The 21,355-nt window shown below is 46.7% G+C and overlaps 5 protein-coding genes across 5 annotated transcripts; 1 reads left to right on the forward strand and 4 right to left on the reverse strand.

Annotated features, from left to right (window-relative positions):
* Nucleotides 1-6,353: 6,353 nt before the first annotated feature.
* CH63R_11889 (uncharacterized protein) lies at nt 6,354-7,900 on the reverse strand (the record flags this gene model as incomplete). Its single annotated transcript, XM_018306863.1, has 2 exons — nt 6,354-6,560; nt 6,626-7,900. The coding sequence occupies 2 exons, from the start codon at nt 7,898-7,900 to the stop codon at nt 6,354-6,356; spliced, it is 1,482 nt and encodes a 493-aa protein (XP_018153704.1).
* A 2,921-nt stretch (nt 7,901-10,821) lies between these two features.
* CH63R_11890 (Essential for mitotic growth 1) lies at nt 10,822-12,038 on the reverse strand (the record flags this gene model as incomplete). The annotated part of the gene is made up of 3 exons (XM_018306864.1): nt 10,822-11,298; nt 11,417-11,685; nt 11,999-12,038. 3 exons carry the CDS (start codon nt 12,036-12,038, stop codon nt 10,822-10,824), a joined length of 786 nt encoding a protein of 261 aa, XP_018153705.1.
* Nucleotides 12,039-14,829: 2,791 nt separating this feature from the next.
* On the forward strand, nt 14,830-15,328 carry CH63R_11891 (Ribosomal protein S17; the record flags this gene model as incomplete). The annotated part of the gene is made up of 2 exons (XM_018306865.1): nt 14,830-14,964; nt 15,044-15,328. 2 exons carry the CDS (start codon nt 14,830-14,832, stop codon nt 15,326-15,328), a joined length of 420 nt encoding a protein of 139 aa, XP_018153706.1.
* Nucleotides 15,329-16,007: 679 nt separating this feature from the next.
* On the reverse strand, nt 16,008-18,586 carry CH63R_11892 (ATPase; the record flags this gene model as incomplete). The annotated part of the gene is made up of 2 exons (XM_018306866.1): nt 16,008-18,176; nt 18,245-18,586. The coding sequence occupies 2 exons, from the start codon at nt 18,584-18,586 to the stop codon at nt 16,008-16,010; spliced, it is 2,511 nt and encodes an 836-aa protein (XP_018153707.1).
* Nucleotides 18,587-18,936: 350 nt separating this feature from the next.
* On the reverse strand, nt 18,937-21,124 carry CH63R_11893 (Component of oligomeric golgi complex 6; the record flags this gene model as incomplete). The annotated part of the gene is made up of 2 exons (XM_018306867.1): nt 18,937-20,751; nt 20,813-21,124. The coding sequence occupies 2 exons, from the start codon at nt 21,122-21,124 to the stop codon at nt 18,937-18,939; spliced, it is 2,127 nt and encodes a 708-aa protein (XP_018153708.1).
* Between the last annotated feature and the right edge of the window lie 231 nt (nt 21,125-21,355).

Consider the following 21,355-nt stretch of genomic DNA (forward strand, 5'->3'; position numbering starts at 1 on the left):
TTTATTTTAGGAGATCTCTATAAATTTTATTATAGAACTACTATTAAGCCTTTATAGAGATAGTATTAAATATAACTGCATTCTAATTATTGTATATAGAATAATAAAATTTGCAATATTTGTACTTATAATAAAAATACTAAATGTAGTACAATTAGTACAACTAATTTATAAAAGAATAGAGTATTATTTTAGTACTCTAGAGGGTATTATAAGTAATAGGGACAAATTATTTATAAGTAAATTCTAAGAAGAATTTACTTAAGAAAAGGTAATTAGATACTAACTATTAATAGTATACTACTTATAAATAAATAAATAGACTAAATAAGTCTACTAGACTTTAGAGAAGTATTTCTACATTTATACTAATAATTTATTAGAGAGATAAGTAGTATAGCTAAATAAAGTAGAATTTACTTATAATAATAGTTACTATACTACTATTAGAACTTTACTAATAATAGTACTCTATAAGTATTATCCCTAGTATATAGAGTACATTCTAATAAGTAATTATATTACTATTACTAGTATAGAAGAAAGAATTAAATATACTAAAGTAGTAAGGAATAAAGTAATATAGTAGTAGTAAGTTACTATAGAATCCTAAGCTAAGTACTACAACTAGAGGTACTAGCCTAAGGAGTACTATTATAGAGAAATTATAGGACTATTAATAAGGAATTTCTAATTTAAGAATAGGAAATTAGTACTTAAATTTATTTAAGTTGCAATTACAAAAAGAATTAGTACTTAAGCCTATTAAGTACATTTACTAGAGTAGTACTAGAGAATGCATAATATCTTCTTAGTAAGCCTTATTAAGCTATAAATAGCTTACTAAAAGGATAATAAGAGCTTAATAAATCTCCTAGAGTTAGAAGAGGACTCTAATAAATAGGAAGTAGAAGAGATTATAGCTCACTAGGAATAGAGTAAGGACTAGAAGTACTTAGTTAAGTAAGTAGAATAATTAGTAGAATACAATACTTAGGAACTACTCTACTACTTAGAAAATACTTAAGATAAAATCTAGAGCTATAATAAATATATATAAAGGGCCTATAGGAAATAGAATAATACTTAATTGCATATAGTAAACTATTACTAAGCTATAAGTAAAATTAATTCTAGCTACTATAGAAACTAGTAAATTACTAGTATATTATAAGTAAAACTAATTATAATTTTATTAATAAATTTTTATTAAATACCTATTATTGTATAATTAATTAGGACTACTAGAAATAAGTTTAATATAGAAAAGACTCTAGAATTATTAATAAAGTATTACTAATAATTAAATACTTTTACTCTTATTCTTATTCTTACTCTTATTATTAGAATTAATTTACTTTATACTTAGAGTAATAGTCTCTACTTTAGCTTCTACTTTATAATTATTATACTCTCTAAAATAGTAATAATTAGTATAGGAGATAGGGGGGACTTAACTAGTAGAATTAATACTATTATACTTACAGTTAGTATGCATTTTAAAAATAATACTAATATATTAGTAAATTTTATAAAGCTCTACTATATTCTTATTACTATACGTATTATAGAAGGTAACTAAAAGAGAGTAATAATTCTAAAGGCAGTTAGGAGACTTAGAGTAACTACTTACTAAATTAATAGAGACTATAGAGCTCTAGGGGGGTAGAATAGGGCCCTAGGGGGGGGGAGTAAGCTTAAGAGAAGGCTAAGGAGGTAGAATAGGAGGAGGAGGGGGGCTATTAGTAGGGGGTTATAGAGGTAACTCTAGTTTAGAGCTTAAAGTAGAATTATAAGTAGGAGAGTAATTCTAAATAGGCTCCTTAAGCTTAGAATTCTCCTCTTACTTAGAGCTTAGTAAGTAATTAGTAAATGCAGTACTATAGCTATACTTATAAGTAGTAGCCTTAATAGAAGGAGATATAGAGAGGGATTAGTAATACTTCTGCAAAATAGAAGCCTTCTTTAAAGTAGATTGCGCATTATTAGTATACTTCTATAGAGTAGTAGTATTAGTACTATAAGCTATAAGTACTAATTTAGTAATAGTAATAGTATAAGTAGGGGTAGAATTATTTAAAAAATTAAGAACTATTTTATAGAATATAAATTACTCTTTAAACTTATTTAAATTATACTTATAATTATTAAAATAATAAATAAAGTAAGAATTGCAAATAAGGAACTTTAGAGTTAATTAGAGAGTAATTACTTTACTATTATTGCAAAAATAAGCAGGCTAAAATTAGTTAAAATACTTTTAAATATTATTCTTATTAATTAGAATTCTAACTTAAAAATAGTTATTAGTAGTAAGTAATTAATAAGCTATTAGAGAATAATTTATATTAATTAAAGCTAAGAGGCTAAAATACTTATAGTTAGAGGTAAGCTCCTAAATAGTTATTTAGTTAATATTTATACTATAGAGACTACTCTATAATAGATTAATAATATACTAGGCTACTTTAACTTAAGTAGTAGAAAGGTACTTAAGAGTAGTGCAAATATACTACTACTTATAAAGTAATAGCTTACTATTTACCTTATAAATATAATAGTCTATTAAAATATTCTAAATCTTCTAAATAGTACTTTAGAATTTATAAAGAATTTAGAATTAAATTAGTATTAATAAATATTTACTAAGAATAAAGAGAGAAGACTTACTATAGAATATTTCTTACAATTAATAATATAAGTAATACAGTAAGCTGTATAAGTACTCTAGTAGTAAATAAGCTTATTAATATTATAATAGAGCTAATTAAGATAATTAATATATAGTAGACTATTACTATTAACTTTAGTAAAACTCTCCTTAGAATTATACTTAGCTTTAACTATATTTGCAATATAGAGAATAATACTTATAATAGGTAAAAGCTTATTAAAAGTAAAGTAATAATAGAAATAAAGTAATAGAGAGGAAAAAGGGGAAGAAATACTAGGAAAGAATTACTATTTAGTAAATAATTAATAAAAGTATACAGAAAGAGTATAAAGAAAGGAGAAATTTTTTTTAAATTAATAGAATAGAGGGGACTATTAAGGTAAATATACAAAGGGAGTATATTTATTCTAACTACCTATATATAATAACTACTTAGAGGACTATTACATATAGAGAGGGAGGCAACTATTATAATAATAAAAGTACTTACCTATAAGGAGTATAAAGTAATATAAAAAAATAATAATAATAATAAGAATATTAATAAATATATTATAATTATAAGGAGACTAGATAATATAAGTACTTTAGTAGAACTATTAGTAATGCATAAGTAATAAAAACTACTACTAATAAATGCATTGTAATATTAAAATACCTTAATAATATTAGTATAGTAATATAGAGCTAGAGGAACTTTAATTTAGGCTGTACAGCCTTAGGGACTAAGGCTTAGGAGAGGGAGGCAATTGTAAGGATTTAGCTAGGCAACTAGTTAGAAATACTTTAGCTAGGGCGCACAGGCTACAACTACCCTTCTACACCTTAAAGGAAAATTCACTATATAGTTAGAATCTTTAAGTAAAAGTTACGCAATAGAGCTATACCTACCTTTTCTAATAGGACCCTACTTAGTTAAGTACCTTTAGCTATACTCTTATAAATAGTAAGTATTTAGTAGTATTTATATATACTATATATAAATAATTAATTTAATTCTAACTATAGGAACCCCTATTGTAGTAGTTTAATTAGTTACTAAATTACTTACTATATATAGAGCCCTAGGCTCTATATATACAATAGAGCTCTAATAATAATATATATATTTAAGTTAAATAAGTATAGGGTTAATAGGAAAAGGGTAAATAAAAATAAAATCCCTTAATAAGTATAAAGAATATAAGGGGGTTTTTCCTTTAACTCTTTAAAGGGGGATTTACCTCTTATATATATAAGTTAAAATATTTGTATAGGGTAACTTAGTACTATATAAGAAGTCTTTATTATATAGTCTCCTATTAATAAAACTTCCCTTATAAATAAGCTTTTACTTTAAAGTTTTTAAATTTACTATTATAAAGATAGTTAATTAATACTTAAATACTAGTATTTAATACACTTTAAATTCTACTAGTAATATTAGTAAAAGTCTTCTTATAAGTAAATTAATTCTAGTAAACTTTATAAATAATAAAAATAAAAGAGTAAATATTACCTTCTTTAGTTAAGTAACTTATATAATATTTTTAATAAACTTTTAACTTATAAATAGAAGATAAAAGCTAAATAGTTAAATATATATTTTTCTAACTTAAATTAGACTTTAGTTAATAATACTTTTTATAATTCTTAAAGTCTTAACTACTTTATTAATAGTTTAGCTAGTTATATAGATTTTAAAAGCTAAAGTAACTACTTTAATTAAGGAATCTCTTAAAGTTATATTTAATATAAAAGTATATAGAATAAGAAGAAAAAAGTAGTACTTTTATTATTATAAAGTTAAGTAAGTAGGCTAATACTTTACTAGTAGTAAATATAAGGAGTTAGGCTAGTTAGTAAGATACTAGTAACTAAGCGCCCTATATAAGAATATATATAGTGCAGTTTAAGTATAAAGTACTTAAACTAGTAGATCTTTTAGTAAATACTAAAATAATCTATTATAGAGTATAGTATACTACTCTAGTCTTTATAATTATTTAAGTACTTTATAAGTCTTCTAATTAAGTAATTAAAATTATAAGCTCAATTTAGAGTTGCAATACTATATAAGTGCAAGCTAAGTAGAGTAGAGTTTAAGGGCTACTTTAGTTAGCTAGTAGGGATTAGTACCTTTATAGAAAGGCTAGTATTAGCTTAGTAATATAAGTGTAGTTTATATTAGGCTTAGAGAGACTAATATATATAAGTAAGGCCTAGTATAGTCTAGTAGCTAGAGACTACTAGACTAGTACTAAGTACTAAGTACTTAGGGTCTTTAGGATTTATATAACTTTTATCTCTAGTGTACAGTAGCTAGTACTAGTAGATATATAGGCTTAAGTAACTTAGAATGCATTGCATTAGAAGGGGGGGTAATTGTAAGGGGTTAGGCTAATTAGTAAGATACTAGCAACTAGGCGCCCTATATAAGAATATATATAGTGCAGTTTAAGTACAATGTACTTAAACTAGTAGATCTTTTAGCGAATACTAGAATAGTCTATTGCAGGGTGTAGTATACTACCCTAGTCCTTATAGTAAACTTAGCCCTTATAAAAAAGTTTAATATTAACATGTAACTTTAACTAGCTTAATTAATTTTATTACAGGCGTAGGTAGGTCAGGCTCCTTCCTATTGCCTTAGCACTAAGGCGTAGGACTTTTAAAAGGCTCCTCTGTACCTGTATTAGGTACCTAGTCCGCGACGTGCGGGGCGCCGAGGATCGGAGGCGTTGAACCTCCGAGCCCCTAAGCACTTCGTCGACGGCCTCACACGCTCCCCTCACCCTGCCATATCCTGTCTTGACCGAGTTTCTCGCTTACGATGTTGACTCACTCAAATGTGCGGAGATGCCGTGACTCAACTTCCGCCTGCTATTACATAGCGGCTGGAGCGATGAATCATATGAAGCAATCAAAACGATAAACATCTGCTTCTTCTTATGCGTGTCCTCTGCTACCTTTCTAGTTAAGGGAAACATCCTACTGTGGGGACTCAAACGGAAGCACCCGGGCAATGTGCGGTGCTGCATAGGGAGATTGTATCATTGAGAAGTATTGCTAATGTCTAGCCCAGGTGAGTAACGCAAATAAAGACGCTATATCCCTTCCTCTTTACATACCCCTTGCTCATACTCTCCGCCAAGGATAAGCGTGCCGCATAATGCATCAAACACCATACTTAATATAGCTTCCGTGGCCCCCTAGATGCGAACTTGAAGGTACGGAATGAAGTAAATAGAGAACTCGTTCTGTGCGACCGAGTCGTTCGTTGATTGGCTGCATCATCATGTGTGCGCTCGTGCGAGCGTCTATGGTCGTGCAAAAGAAAGCGCCCTGTCGTGCCGGCGCTCCGAAGTCATGCTGTTGAGAGCCTCGCCGCACATTTCGGGCCGCTCAATGATACTGACGTCTGCTGGTCTTGCTGCCGATGCAGCTTATGCTGTCGCTCGGTGCCACGCTCACGGCGTCGTCTTCCCAAGGAGCGTGGCTGTTGCCAGATCCACTTCTCGGCGGAGGGAGATTACGCGCGGACACATATGTCGGGGCTCGCGTGGCAGGCGGGTATGCGAACACAGGTTGCGAGGGTCGAACTGCCGTCGGGACTCTGCTCGGAACCCTGGTGGGAGCCTTGCTGGGCGCTTTACTGGGTACGACAGTAGGTCCTTGCGTGGGAGCTCTGCTTGGGGCTTTACTGGGAGCCACTATTGTGGGAGCCTTGCTCCGGACAACAGTCGGAGGTCGGCTGGGCGCCTTCGTTGGCGCACGGCTCGGAGCTATGCTCGGTGCTTGGGTTGGCGCACGGCTTGGCGCACGGCTCGGTGCTCTGCTCCCGCCGCCAAGTATCGTCTCGACAGTGGGAGGGGGCGGGCGAACGGTCGATTGCGACATCCCGCTCCTGGATGAGACGTAAGTCCTAGCATCGTCGACAGTGGAGCGATGGGCAACAGATCTACTGGCCACACTATGTCTTGAGCCTGTACTGCTCCGGTGCTCATAGTCAGTGAGCATGAGAGGAGCGGTCCTTGGGACGGCGGCTTGGCTACTGGAACGAACGCTGCTACCCCGTTCGAGCTGGTAGCGTGAAGAGTGACGGCTGCGGGTGTCTTCGTACATATCGTCGACCGCACGGCTGCGTGCGCCGACTTGGCTGTATTTGGCCATGTATTGAGGTGGTGCACGATCGTCAGGGAGCGTCGGGTAGGCCTCTGGGTACCGGATCTTCTCGACGGTCCTCTCGACCTCGACATAGCGTCCTGGCCCGGCCTGCGGTTCCGCATACTGATCGGGGAAGGTGGCCCGGCGCTGGAACGGCGGAGTGGAGCCGTCAAACTCCTGGAGCGGGGCCCGTGCACGTTCCTTTCGCATCATCCCGTACGTGATGGCGGCGCCGGCGGCAGCACCGACAGCTGCACCCAGAAGACTTCCAACGACAGTGCTTGTCGGAACACCGTTCGAGGCCGGTGCTGAGGCATGGGCTGGGGCGTGATCCTCTCTTCTGACTGGCGACTCGATGACCGATGTGGTAACGCTGCGACGGAGAAGTGTGTAAGGCTCGTCACCGGGAAATTGACCAGAACGGGCAGTCATGGCGAGGATAGAAGTCGAGGGTCCGGCGGTGGCGGAACCTGACATGGAGGGCGAAGGTACAGAGGCAACAACGTCGTAGTTCCAGTTGAGAATGCGACCGACCTCCTCAGTGGTTGACTGTGTTTTTCGAACGGTCGACCCAGCGTAAAAGGGAGGGTAGTTGGGAGGGGGTTGATATACAACCTCCATGGTGTTACCGTCCAGGTCGGTCACAGTAGCCCGGTGGATATCGCCACTCTGTGTGATTGTGGCGGGTCGAGAACGTGAAAGCTGGCCGAAGGGCACGACGGACAGTAGCTTCGGATTGGCCCGTACAGCACAGGAGTGGAAGTCGGTAACCGCGGTGGGGGACGGAGCAGAGAATACAACGTGAGAAAGCTTCAGGGGCTCGATGGAATTGCGGGCCTCCCGGATCTGAAGGACCGGGGTATGCGGGGACGAGGTACCGTAGGTGACGTTAGTAAGGGGTCTGCTAGGGTCAGAAAGGGTAATGGTGGTTTCGGACTCGGTGTCGACGGCCTTGGTGTCAACGTCGGGGGAAGCGGTCTGCGCGTCCGCGGATATATAGTGGATGCAGAGGGGTTGGAGGATGGCCGAGTAAAAGGAGGCTGACGAGGGCAGGTGAGAGACGTCGATATAGGGAACCATCTTGGGGGATTGGCGAATGGACGAATGCCGAGCAAGGCAGTTTGAGACAGGGCAAGACGATAAGTTGAGAGAATCAGCGATAAGGCAGACTAATAGCAAGCTGGTTTTTGTGATACGGTCGCCGTTTGGGTGAGAAGTGAAGCGAGGGTGAGTTAGGTAGGCAGGCAGGCAGACAGATTGACAAGGCGGTGGGTAAGATGGGTGTTCAAAAGGCGTCGTAAAACTAAGCCTTGACCCAAGGCCGGGCGGGATATGATATCTGGGGATGGCCCGGGGAACTGAGGCAGGCCAAAAGGGGCGCAGACAGACAGACGCGTACGATGGGAGTATGTGGTGTGGAAGAGCCTAGGGATTCTTTTCTTGGACGGGAGGGAAACTTAAGGTGGGCTCTCTCAGCACCTTGCGTTGTGCCCAAATAATGTGTGATTATGCAAACGTAGTTTCAGGCTGCGATGAGCTGAGGTCAGTCAGGTTTACGCTGGACGCGTTCTGCCAACGACTCGAGCGGTCTTTCTCCAGGGAGGGTGTAGACGATGGCTAGTGCCGCAGTGACGGAGGTGGGATTGGTGGTGATGGTTAATTGGAAATGAATGGTGCTATGCTGGCAGCGGGGTGGTGTCGATAAGGCAAGATGTAGCGTGGCACCGGCGGTAAATGGCTCACAAGTACCTGCCCGCCTACCTAGCCAGGCAGGACGCAACAAGGCTTTAGGTAAGGCATGAAAAGGATGCCAGGCGTCCCGACTGCTTGCTGTTCCTGGGCACGTTTAGAAGAGATGCGCGAGACGCATAATGCCAATCAAGTTACGTGTGTGCTGGTATGTCTCGAGTGCCTTGCATCGTTCTCGACTCTGCAGGAAACAGCGTCGGGCAGTAGCTGAGTCCTGCAGGTTGCGGGCGATCCAAGGCAAACAGCACGGACAACTCTGTATAAACTGGGCCGTCGGCCAGGCTCGATTCACTTGAATCGTTAAATGGCTGCGCTCCATTACCCCCGCGCTGTATGCTTCTCGTATCAGAAGGCAAGGGTTAGTAGCAACCACTTACCGCATCTTACAGTCCGCATCGCGCACAGGTTCCATCGCGTCGTGTCACATTGTGTCTGGCTGTCACCCGGCTCCTCTGGTCCCGCCAGGCCCCCGCCGCCGTCTCGTGAGAGCTGTTGTCTTCCGGGTGCTATGTTGCAGACTCCTTTTCCATGCGTTAGGTTGCCCAAAGACAAGGAGCACCGAGAAATGCCGCACCATAGAACCAAGGCCAGTTGCGCTAAAGCAGCTGTCACAAATCACAACGACCGAATCATCAGTGATGGCGGCCATCACTGAATGTGTGTGTGAGCAAATGCCCGGCAGGACGGATACCTGCCTACCTAGCTTGGTGCATCTGCCTGCTGTCTTGAATTTCGAGTGCCTACCTCCCGTCGCCGCCGTCCCCATTGGCTGCCGAGTCAACGGGCATCAAATAGGTAGTAAACCTATGCCAGAGACGGGCCCGGACTCATCTTTCCTTTCCCGTCTTTGACCTGCGCTGTAACCGACACTGTAAGGTATTTTACAATTCACCGCGACAACCGATCTCCGAACCACCTCGCAGGGTTCCACTCCCGAATAATCTCCTCTCTTTGGCTCTCTCTGTTTTTGCTCCGTAATAATTCCAGCCTCGCGGACTCCAGCACTAATGCAACCGCACGTCCACGTCGTCTGGCACCCAACCTCCAAATAAACTCGTCCCAGTCAAGCGTACCTTGCCTCTCCCATCCAGTCGGACTGATGGTGTTGCCTAGGCCCACTGTCCATATCGACACTCAACCGACTCTATTGCGGTCCCAAAAGGCAGCATGCAGGCCCATCAAATGCCCCTTTATCTGCACCATACGCCGACCGCCGGCGGTGGGGGAGGCTTTTCAAGGATACAGGTCAGGCGAACGAGCCGTCCCGCTGTTCATTGCGTCGGAATCGTTCCAGAAGAGTGAGGCGGCCAGACAGCACCCGCTGTCCTTGCCTCATCTTTAGCTATTGGTATTGGTATTTCCTCAGCTTGGGCATCAATGACATGGTTCACAGCCAATACCGTCACATCATAGGCACAGCGCAATGCTCTACATTCCGCAACCAGCCACCTGTCGATTGATTCATCAACCAAGCAACGCCATAGTTGACCGCAACTTACCCCCTTCTCAGACCTTTCCCCGTGGCCCGAGGCTCACCCGTCACGTAGGTCTGCTCCCAGACACACGTAGGAAATGTCACATTGCGTGAAGCGTTCATTCTCGTTCGCAGATGGTTGGTTTCACAAGTCTGGTTAACACTTACTACAGGCCGTGATAGTAACTACCGATATAGTAAAACACGATAACATGGCAAAATCCCGCCATCCACCGCCACTGTTTCCGACCTCGGACGTTTCCCCTTCCAACCTACGCAAGCCCGTACAATCTGCACGTTTAATCATTTTATGCAGAAAGTCATCGCATGAGGCTTCCCTGCTACGCACGACACTCGCCGAATGCAACAAGGCGCAACGAGACTGCTACCAGTAGTTATGGCCAACAGTAGCCAGAATCCAAATGTGGCGGGGGTAAACAAGATAACAATGGACCAGGTTCAAACCGTTGCCGCCTAGACGACAAAAGCGTCTTGGACCCTTGGTTGGACGCTCCAGTTTTGGTTGCAAAAACAGCGACAACGCAAAGTACAGGTGACCCAGGTTTACAAGGATGCGTGCGAGTGGGCGCTACAATGCTGCATCGTAATGCCCACAAGCTACCTAGCCTCCCCAGGCTTTCGGTTTGATCGTGGATGGGCTCAAGGTAGCTCCACGCTCCTCGAGACCACCACTTACGTACCATTTGACGTCTTTTCCTCTGCCGCTTACCCTCGTTGCCCGGGTAGATCAACGGTAACAACAACGTACTTGGCACGGCTACTGAATGTCCCAGGAGTCCTCGGCAGCATGGCAGAATTTGCTACAAGCAACGCTGGCGGATAAGCTGTAGTTGCTAATCGAAATCTTCTCGTCCACCAAGCCGTCGGCAAAGGTGTCGGCGCCCTTAGCCATGGCACCCACAAAGACACAGACGCTTTCTTTGGGGCCGAGTGTGTCGATGTAATCCCTGACATGGACCAGAGGCGCCTCGAAACTGAGGGTGACCTTGCGACAGTTGGGCGGCAAGTGGTCAGTGATGGGGTTTTGTATAACGCGCAGAAGCTTCTCCTGCGAGTTGGTCGAGCGAATAGACAGGCGGTGCAACAGCTGGACCATAAGGCCGGCAAAACGCTTGAAGGTACGCGGGATACGGACCGAGGGCGAGACCTCAATCAAAACACCCTTGGCGGTGTGGATGTAGATCTGGAGCTTGCCGGCCTTGTTGATGGGTGAGTCGAGTAGGGTAAGGAGGCACTAGTCAGTATGGTCAGCATGTTGGATGCAGACACAAGGGGATGATAGGGCGCGTTGAGGCGCATTATTGAAGGGCAAAGCAAGGTGAAATAGAGGCAGTTCGCTGGTAGTATCCAACCTGGTGAGTGATATCCGGGCGCGCGTCACTTATGTCGCGGTTCATCTTGCGCATGACTCCAATGTGCTCGTCACTGTTGAGCAGCGAGTACTTCTCCTCGCGCTGGACGCCATTGCGACCAGTGCCGCCGTGGGAGGCCTTGTAAGTCTCCAGGCTGGCGTTTGACAGGACGACGATGAGGCGCTGAGAGTCCTTGTCGGTCGGAGGGATGGGCGTGTGCTGCTCAGCGACCAGCTGAGGGAGGGCCGGAGGCGGAAGCGACTGGGTGCCTGTCATCAATTCGTCCGAGTTAGCAACCAAAAAACGGCAATAGAAAACTGCATAGGCTTGCCCTTGCTCGAGCTGCCGGCCATGTCTGTCATGATTCGTCCTGCTTGCGATGCGGGGGGAAGGCGCCTTGCTTGTAGATTGGGCAGTGCCTTGGGAGAGAACGTCACGGGGTGGCTTGGGTTTAAAGACTGTTTCGCGGCTGGGCGACTGGCAGGCGATGGCGAGCGAAATAAAAAGCCGGAGGCAGCTGACAAGTGACAAGGAGACGCAAGGGCAATGTGAGTCGCGGAGAGAGACACATTGGGAACTTACGGGGTCGCTTGACACCAGCACGGGCCTCTGGGGAAGACATTTCGGGAAGGATCGATGAGTTGGAGCGAGTAAAAAAATTCGGTGCAGGTTTTCCCCTCTCTTTGCGTATAGGTAGGAAGGTAGGTTGGTGGTGGCAAGTTACACAAAATGCAGGCGGGCGCGTCGTCGCACAAGTGAAGAAACGAAGAAAGTCTGTGAGGTAAGATGACCGGTTGTAATAGAGGCAGGAGGGAAGTGAGGGCTGTTAAGAGTGTTTGAAAATTTCCTTTGAAGAGTGGGAAGGTTTTGGGAGGGTGAACCAAGTCGGGTTCAGCAGGAGGTGGAATAATAGGCGAGAGGGATAGAAATTTGGAAGGGATGGAGTCGTGAGGTGAAGGACAGAGGCGCGCACCCCCCCCACTTGAGGGCGGACGAACCAAGTTCAGCCACCGATCCCACCAATGCAGGGCGCCTACTCATCTCTGGCACCTACTCCTCAAGGCACTGCCCAGACGTGACTCTCTCTCCCTTCACACAGCAGTCGTGTAATCTCGCTCCTGTTTTTTTGACTTTGCTGCTGCAACGAATGTTATGCCGTCCAGTGCAATGCATTGCAACGTCTTGCTGCAACATACCACCCTCGCTGCGCTAGAGTATTCGCAAGACTTTCTCTTCCTAGACAAGTCGTTACCGCACGGAAGAAGACGATCGAAGAGGCTCTCGCCCGGCAGATGGGTTGCAAACGTCTTCTCTCCCTCTTGTGCTCCGGATCCGTGGCCGTCATTTTGCCGCATCGATTGCGGGTTCCAACGTCTCCACATCCGGTTTGTTGCCCTGCGCTATTGTCGTCGTGACTCCGGGCGCCGTCTGATCTGCATGGCTGTTACAAGAGTCAGTTGTTACATACCTGTACTCTGTCGGTTATGTTTGCTTCGTCGACAAGGCACTCCATTTTCAAAGGGACATAGGGTTCCTATACCTGTGTTACATTATTTGACTTCCTCGCCACCATCACCATCCTTGCCCGCCAATCTCTGCACCCACTAGTCACCCATCCTCCCTTTCCCTATCCCTACCTCTGCCCCATACCCATCAGTGTTTCCCCCTACATTGTGTACTTGTGCGACCTCAAGAAGGAACACCTTGGTCACGTACCTTAGTCGACAAGGCATGTGGTATCGTCGCTTGAGGTCCATGCCGACGCAAACGTCCCCCGCAGGAAAGTGCCTTTTTCTGCCAATTTGCAATCTTAGCATCGAGTGTCCTCTTACTTGCATGACTGCGAGCTTCCGCAAGTCGGCCGGACGCCCTTGATGTTTGGACTCCTCTGGTTCGATGTACACCTGTTTTTCATCAACGTGCTTCGCCGTAGCACGTTTGCTTAAGCTCCCACCGCCGAACTCAACAAGGACACTTTCGCTGTACATGAATAAATACGCTCACACTACGGCCAAATCGGCGGTCTCGTCCAACCGTCCGAGTGTTTTTGTTTATTTGTTTGTTTCCAAGTTTAACCCCTCTTGGTTGGTCGGCTTTCCCCGCCACCCGTGATAAGCCAACGGGCAATAATAGTGCTGACCCCGAATGCAATTCGTTCAAGCTTGTAAGGAGTGTCACATCTCAGTACTGCTCTGTGTTGTATTTATTCGGCCAAGGCTTAGCACTTGCGGAGTCGGCGGGTCATAATGCCAAGGTTGAGCCGACTTTGATACAGAAAAATTACTTTAGTACATGGCAAAGTTAATTCTCCTCGTAGCTTCACAGCCGAGAGACCGCCACTGCTCGGAATTGGTTCGTTGGGTGGTGCTGTTCCGAGTCATGCCCCAATCAGTTGCGGCCGAAGTGCTATCTCCGGGTCAGAGCCCCTTCCATTGCGTTTATCTTTGCAACTATTGACTCCTAGTGATGGATGATTCGACAACCCGCGCAGCACAACGAGGAGCCGGACTGCAACGGAATTGCCAGTTTGGATGGCTTCTCACTCAGAGAGTGGCGATTTCAACACTGCACATTGTCTGTAATCCAGGTCGTTGTCGAGGGGTTCATTCTTAAGTTTCTGCTCGTCCATTTTCAACCCCCCACCCCCAGAAGGAAAAAAGAAGAAAAAGACCGCAACAAGTCGATGTTTCCAGAGTTTGATACTCAAGACCACATTTATGGCTCCATTCCTGTGATAGCCAGCCAGTCTCATACGCTCGGCCGTCAAAACTCATCCGCTGACGTGAATGTTGGTCAAGCAGATGAGTCAGAACCAGGAAAGCCTCAAAAATCGCCTGTCTAAAAACCTATGTACTTGTCTCACAAAGTTCCGCTTGAACCATAACACAGACGGACGGCAAGATCGAGGGAAATTTTGACAGCCAGCAAGAGAGAATGCGAAAGTATAGGTGATAGACAGGTTGTCAAAACGGATTGTTGGCGGGAGCATGGCAGGTGTCTATTTCCCGGGATGCTTTCCCACTCAGTTCGTGACTAATGGGAGGGCGCAATCTAAGGTTATCTTAGCGTTCAAGCCCTCCCGCGCTTTCGAAGTTGGTGTGGTAGGGGTTTGAATAGAGATCCAAGCCGGAGAACGTATCCATAATTTATCCGACTGACCAATCGGCGCTGGGAAATACAGCTCCGACTTTTTATTTCCTGAGCAACGGCACAGATATTGAATGAGGCACAATGTAGCAGGTTGACAATTAATGCGCAACCAGTCCAACGACGGCTAGCAAAACCACTCCTTCGCCAGTACTTCAGACTTCCAGCCGAGAAATCACCATCGACTTCGAAGCATCAAAACAGGCGTAAGCCTTCCGAGCATAACCCCACCCTACACCAACCAGCTCCATCTGTCGTCGCCCATCATGTCAAGCCAGGTCATAGCAGCAGCGCGCCAAGTTGTTCGTGAGCTACACGGCGTCGTGGTGAGCGCCGGCCTCATGCAAAAGACTGTCAAAGTGCGCGTGGGCGGTCAGCAATGGAAGCAGGCGGTTCAAAAGGTACGTGCCGACCCAAATATCGTTTTCAAAGCAACTTCCACAAATAAAAGGCAAAAGGCTGACTCATTGCTCTCTCTAGATGTTCACAAGGCCCAAGGACTACCTTGTCCATGACCCAAACTCCTCCCTCCGCACAGGCGACGTTGTTTCAATTGTTCCCGGATGGAGGACATCTCCCTTGAAGCGCCACGTTGTCAAGAGCATCATTGCACCTCATGGCATACCCATCTCAGAGCGGCCACCGATCCCGTCAGAGGAAGAGAGGATCTCAGCCAAGATACAGAAGAGAGAGGCAAAGGTTGCCAGACGAACTACAAGGAAACAGGAGGGCTCCTCCCTGACAGAGGTCCCCGTTCAAGTTTGAACTCGATCGCCGAGAGACTGGCCAAATGGGCGCCGGAAACAAATTAAACACCATGCGTACATCAAAAGGGAATGCCACGCTGTATAACAGGAGGAGAAACAGTCTTCTTTGGCTTGTGAGCAGTGTCTTCTCAAAGAACAGTGCCTGCATCCAAATATCTAGCTTCAGACGCAAGTGCTGAAATTTTTCAGGGTTGCCAATGGTTTGTTCATTGTATTAATATCATACTAGCTTGACAATATCATGCTTCTGATCAAAGCAAAATAGACTTTCCCTTTCGTCTACTGGACAGCGGGAGAACATTGAAAAGCCCCTTTCTCGTTCCAATGTCAATTATGCGCTTCTGGAGGGTATCAAGCTAACCTACGCTCTCTATGCGGACCCCTTGCTATGGTACACGAGCCAACCGAATCCTCCCCAGCTTTACATCATCCTCCCCGCTCACCAAACTCTTTTGCCCAGTCTTCGTACTCCTTAAGCCCTGCTTTACTGACGCTGGGTCGGATGGTACCTAGACTTGCTTCAAAGTCTGCCAACGAGATTGGTCGGATCTCATCCATGGTCATGTGCAATAGAGCCTCACCCAGAGAGCGAAGAGGGCCCATGGCAGCGTCTTTGGCTAATGCTGTAATGTCCGAACCAGAAAACCCTATTGTCTGGTCAGCATCGGATGTGGAGTTTAGTCGTTGGGCTCTGGCCAACCACACCACACAGGAAACCCACCGTCAGTAAGTAGAACAAGCTGGTCAATATCTGAATCAGACAAGCTGTGCTTCTGCTGACCCAAGAGCGTCCGAAGTTGTGTTGCGCGAGTCTTGGGCTCGGGGAGCGGTATGTACTGACGCCTCACGAACCTTCGGCGAGCAGCTTCATCGATTGCCCACGGGAGATTGGTTGCCGCCAAAACGAGCACTCGGTTCGGATCTCCCTTGTTTCTGTCCTTTTCATCAGTTGCCCTGCCGGCCGCAGCTCGTTGTAGGTCACTCCATTGTATGAGGAACTCGGTCTTGATCCTTCTTGTCGCTTCGTGCTCTCCGGATCCAGATCTTTGCGAAAGTAACGAATCAATTTCGTCCACAAAGATGATACTCGGAGCAAGGGTCTTTGCTAGGGCAAACAGCGCTCTGACGAGTTTCTCTGATTCGCCGAGATACTTGCTCGTCAAACTGCTTGCTGATATCGAGAAAAAGGTTGAATGTGACTCCGTGGCTACGGCACGAGCTAGCATAGTCTTGCCGGTACCTGGTGGACCGAAGAGCAGCATACCCCTCGCGGGCTCGCGAAGTCCCATGAACAGGTCGGGACGCAGAAAGGGGTAAACGACGTTTTCTCGCAGTGCGTTCTTTGCGATCTCCAGGCCAGCAACATCACTCCAACGAACTTCGTCACCTTCAACAACGATTTCGTTGAGGATTTGCTTCGCGGCAGTCTCATCCACACCGGATGGCAAGTTCTTCATAATCTTTTTCTTCTTTGCTTTCCAGGCCACCTTCACCTTGGCCGAAGAACCCTCGTCGTCACACTCGGCAGATTCTTCGGAAGAGGTTGCATCAGCATCCGCCACTACAGCGTCTTCCTTCTGCTTGCCCTTGCTTCCCTTATTTGATGCTTTGAGGGTCGCTTTTGTACGGTCCGAGCAGCTAGACGACGAAGGTCTCCTAGGCCGCTGGGCGCCACGTCGTGATTGAGCCACTTTCTCCGGTTCTGAGCCGCTCGTCAAGTTACCATTGAGTCGAACGGAAGCATCAGCGACAGGCTTCCTCCGGATTTTGGTTCCATCAGGCGTGCGTTTGCGTCGTATTCCAAAGTCATCAATATCGGAAGAAGGAGTGCGCTCATGTGGCGATATCCTGGCTCGTGAGAGTGACGGTGTTTGATCCCGTGGGCGCCATAGTCGTTCATGTTTCAGCGTGCCGTGCTCGATAGGAGATATATCTTGAACAGACACAGCACTTAACGCGCTTGATGCGGCGCTCACGGACAAAGCTGATGGCCGGTTGTGTGCAAACTCGTCGGATGTTCTTGAGCTACCTACAACGTCAGAAAGGGGCGAGGCAATGCTTCGAGGTGTGACAAGCCTCCTGGTGTGAGCGTCCCACTGCGTGCCAGAGGAAGGGGCCGATTTGCGGAACTGCTCAGAGGGTGTAGCAGGAGTAGACAATGAAGGTTCAGGCATCATGGGAGATGCCCGAGCTAGCCGTTCTCTGGAACCTAGAGCACTCCAAGCTAGTGTGGCGGCCTTGCTCGCCCCGGGCCCGTCGGTCTTTGACAGCTTGCGTGTGGTCTTTGCCGCCTTCTCCCCGGATTTCCCACTCCGTAGCGTTGTCCGCATGGTGTACTTTTCAGGACTAGGAGATCTCATAGTTGAATCCTTATTTCTGGCTATGCGGGGCGAGTCTGATGAGCTGACAAAGGGAGAGGCACTCGCAGGGCTCTGATCGCGGCCGACAACCGCCTGCTCGGACGATGTTCTGTAGGGCAGCGACGGGCGTTTGGGTAGAGCAGGTCGCGACAGTTCGGGGTATCGTATGGCTGGAATCGTGCCCTGGCCAATCCAACCTCGCTCTGGAGTGGTCATGTTGGATAGATCAGGTTCGGTGCAGGTGGAGAGGATCGGTGCAGGCAAATTCGAGTCTTGAAGAGTTAAGGCGTCCTGACGGGATATCCGTAACGCTTCAAGCAGGTCAATGCGCTCCTTGCATTGCAGTTCTAGCTTGCGTAGGGAGTCTATTAGAGCCTCCTCGGTCTCGGTGCCGGCTACGTAGTTGGGCAAAACTTTGGTGATGCGTTGGTCGTTGAGCTGGTCGAGAGCATTTTTCCAGCATCGCATCGCCTCGCTTTCGTCACCCTAGAAGATTGGCACGAACGAGTCAGCGCATAATGGAGCTAGCAACGAGGCAAAGATATGGTAAGTACCTGGCTTTCGTAGTATACAGCAGTGGAGCATTTCAAGTAGCTGTCGTCATACGTCTTTTGGAGGATGGCGAGGCCCCGGGAGCGTGACATGGTACTGGTAGCCAGACCATAGTACCGTGGTGCAAGTGCCGGCGCAGAGGTACTTTTCACGATGTGGTGGACAGCGGAAGTGCTTATGGCATAGGCCGTCGGAGTGTGCAGCAACCAGGGTGGAAGGAGGAGTAGGTGAGACGGATGGGTTCCGTAGTTGAGGCAAGAAACGGACAGGGGCAGGATAGGATAGGATGCCTTTGTTTTCTTGAAGTGGGAAATGCGGGCGAACGATTGACAGGCTGATTGCATGGCGGGGGCGAGAGAGACACCAGTGCAAGACAGGTGGGTGAGAGGGCCACAGTGACGTCGCTGCAGTGGCTGAGTGGGGGATGCATGTAGCAAAGGGGCTGGTGTAAGCAGCCTGGCGCCTCGCAAGCAAGAGACATTCAGCAGCTGACATGGGACGCCTAAAGGACCCGTATATGCTCTGCCAGCGGCACCTTAAACAGACACCAAACCAGTGTCGGGTGTTTATTTTGATTCTTCTGCTCTGTTTTATCAACTCGCCAGCAGCTTGCTTGTGACAAACACACATTTCAATGACAAAGCAGGCCATAATATTCAGAGATTGTTTTACGCATACCACGCTACAGCTGTTCTCAGGATAAGAGAACCCGAATCTCTCCTGTCGTCCTAGGAAACACGGCACGGAGCGATTGGGGTTCATCAACAACGGCGTCCGTGTCTCCGTCACCGGAAGCCAATTCGTCCGCCAGCAGTAACATTTCCTCGATGTGCCCAAACTCGTCACAGAATTTCCCGGCGGCCTTTTCCGTGAGTTGCCGTGCCAAAGTTGAGTCTTGTAGGTGCTTGACATTCTCCATGGCGTCCATGAGCGCCGAGGGTAGGAAATCGTCGAGCGTTTGGCTCGCTCGACTCAGCGCTTCGGGCTGCAGCTCTGCGAGCAATACTACCTTCTCCACGTCACTTTGCTCTGTTGTGAGCTTGCCCAGCGATTCAAGCATCTGTCCGAGTCCAGAACCCTGACGGAAGAACCGGTATTGCTCTTCTGCGAGCTTTTCGCACTCTTCTGCCACCCTATCCTGCAACGCCTGTCTTCGCCTTTTCGTAAAATCAAAGGGCTCGAGCGTATGTTTCGCCGCTAGTAGACAGTTTGTCATGAAGATGGCGTCTGCCGGACTTCTCACGCCTTTTGCCATGTTCTCGCAACCCGCCAAAAAGGGCTCGAACGCCTCGGCAAGAATAGGCTGGAAGTCACTCTCGCGATCCGAAGATGTTGCCAGCGAGATTTCGTACGTCTTCATGACCGCAGTCAACTGCTTGAGCGCTTCGAGCAAAAAGTCTGGAGGGACAAGGTCCGAGGGCGTTTGCTGGAACTCGCCCTGCAGCGTAGCGATGTGGTCTCTCATAAGCGACCGGAACTGCCTCAACGCATTTGTGTCCAGCCCCGACATGAGATCCAAGAGCCCGCACTCGCTGCCCAACAGCTTAGCAAACGTGAACCGATAGAAACTGAGGATGTTTGCAAGCTTGTAGGCGAGAATGGTCTCCTCATTTGACTGAATAACCTGCTCGACTCTTTGCCGTAAAATTCTCGTGGCTCCAGACACGTCTCTGTCCACCAGGTCGTTGAGCGCCTTGAGGGCATCGAAGACCGGCGCCGCCTCGCCGTCCCCTTCATCGAGAAGCTGCCAGAGTTCGTTGGCTCGGCCCGACTGGAGGCCTTTGGCAATCTCGTCCCCTTCTGATACGAAGAGGGCTTCGAGAGCCTCCCTCTCGCTCACGGTCGCCGAGTGTATCCAGGCAAGCATGTCACCCACATACCGGAGTGGGTCGTGAGCCGCCATTTCGATGGGCTTGATAGATTGGTCTTCCACGCCCGATGTCGTGGTGCCAGTCAATGCGAGGTGGAAGGCATCGGATAGAATACGTTCTCTGGCCTCAGCAAAGAAGTCGAGGCAATTTTGGAAGAGGGAAGGCCGCTCGGCTAGGACTCTGATGGCACGACGAATGGACGAACTCATCTGAGGGTTTTCGAGGTTCAGCGTCTTGAACTCGCGCTGCACCCATTTGTACAGCTTTTGGAAAGCTAGGTTAAGATTTTTGGATGTCTGCTCCATAATCTCGAGCCCCAGGGTCTGCTTCTCAAACCCGAGTAAGATCTCGCAATCCTTGCTCACTCGCTTTGCCTTGTACAACGCAGCAAAAAAGCCGTCGTCGACAGGCTCGGCAGTTGAGGTCAGCGAGGCGACTTCGTCGTCGGAGAGAATGAAGTGGTTGCGCAGCGTCTTGAGAAGGTGCTGTTTGGTTTCAACCTCGGCTCGTTGCTTCATCAGCGACGACGCCTCTTCTAGAATTGGGCCCGTCTCTTGATGTGCCGCAGTGATGCGGCTCCTTACATCTTGATAGTTGTTGTTCAGTTTGTCCAGGGTTGACCCTATGCGACGCAGTTGCTGAGATAGATAGTCAGCACGAAAGTCCAAGCTGTTGCGGATTTATGACAACAGGACTTACATCGGCCACTCGGCCAAACTGAAAGACGATTTCCCCATTGCTATCGATGACTTCTTTCTGCAGGTCCAGTCGTAATTGGCGGCGTGTTTCGGCCGTGTTCTTGAGACCTCGGCAGTCGAGAAGCTGCAATGCATCTCTGAACTCGGAATCGGCATACGATGTTGACAGGACGGTTGTGACTTTGGAAGACAACGGATTTAGGGTTCTAGTTGAAGTTGGTGTGGAGGGCGATGGCGGTGCGCCGTTGCTCGAACTGGACACATCTCTACTCGGCAAAGTCCTCAGGGAGGACGGAGGCTGAGTTGAGACCATGATGAGGAGAAACGATGGAGCAGGTTAAGCTCGCCAATACTCTCCTAGTATCGACAAGACAATGGGAATCGAGAGCTCAGTTGCAGCTGCGTACGAGGGACACAGCGCGATGGTCTAGGATGGTATTGGACATGGAGATCCTCAAAAGGCGTCAGCCCCCTTGCTCCAACAAGCGGGCAAGATACCCGCTTACCTGCCTACGTTTGCATGTACCTACTGGGTACTAAGTCG

The sequence above is a fragment of the Colletotrichum higginsianum genome, chromosome 8 (genome assembly GCF_001672515.1).
Source record: "Colletotrichum higginsianum IMI 349063 chromosome 8, whole genome shotgun sequence".
In the NCBI taxonomy this organism is placed as follows: domain Eukaryota; kingdom Fungi; phylum Ascomycota; class Sordariomycetes; order Glomerellales; family Glomerellaceae; genus Colletotrichum; species Colletotrichum higginsianum.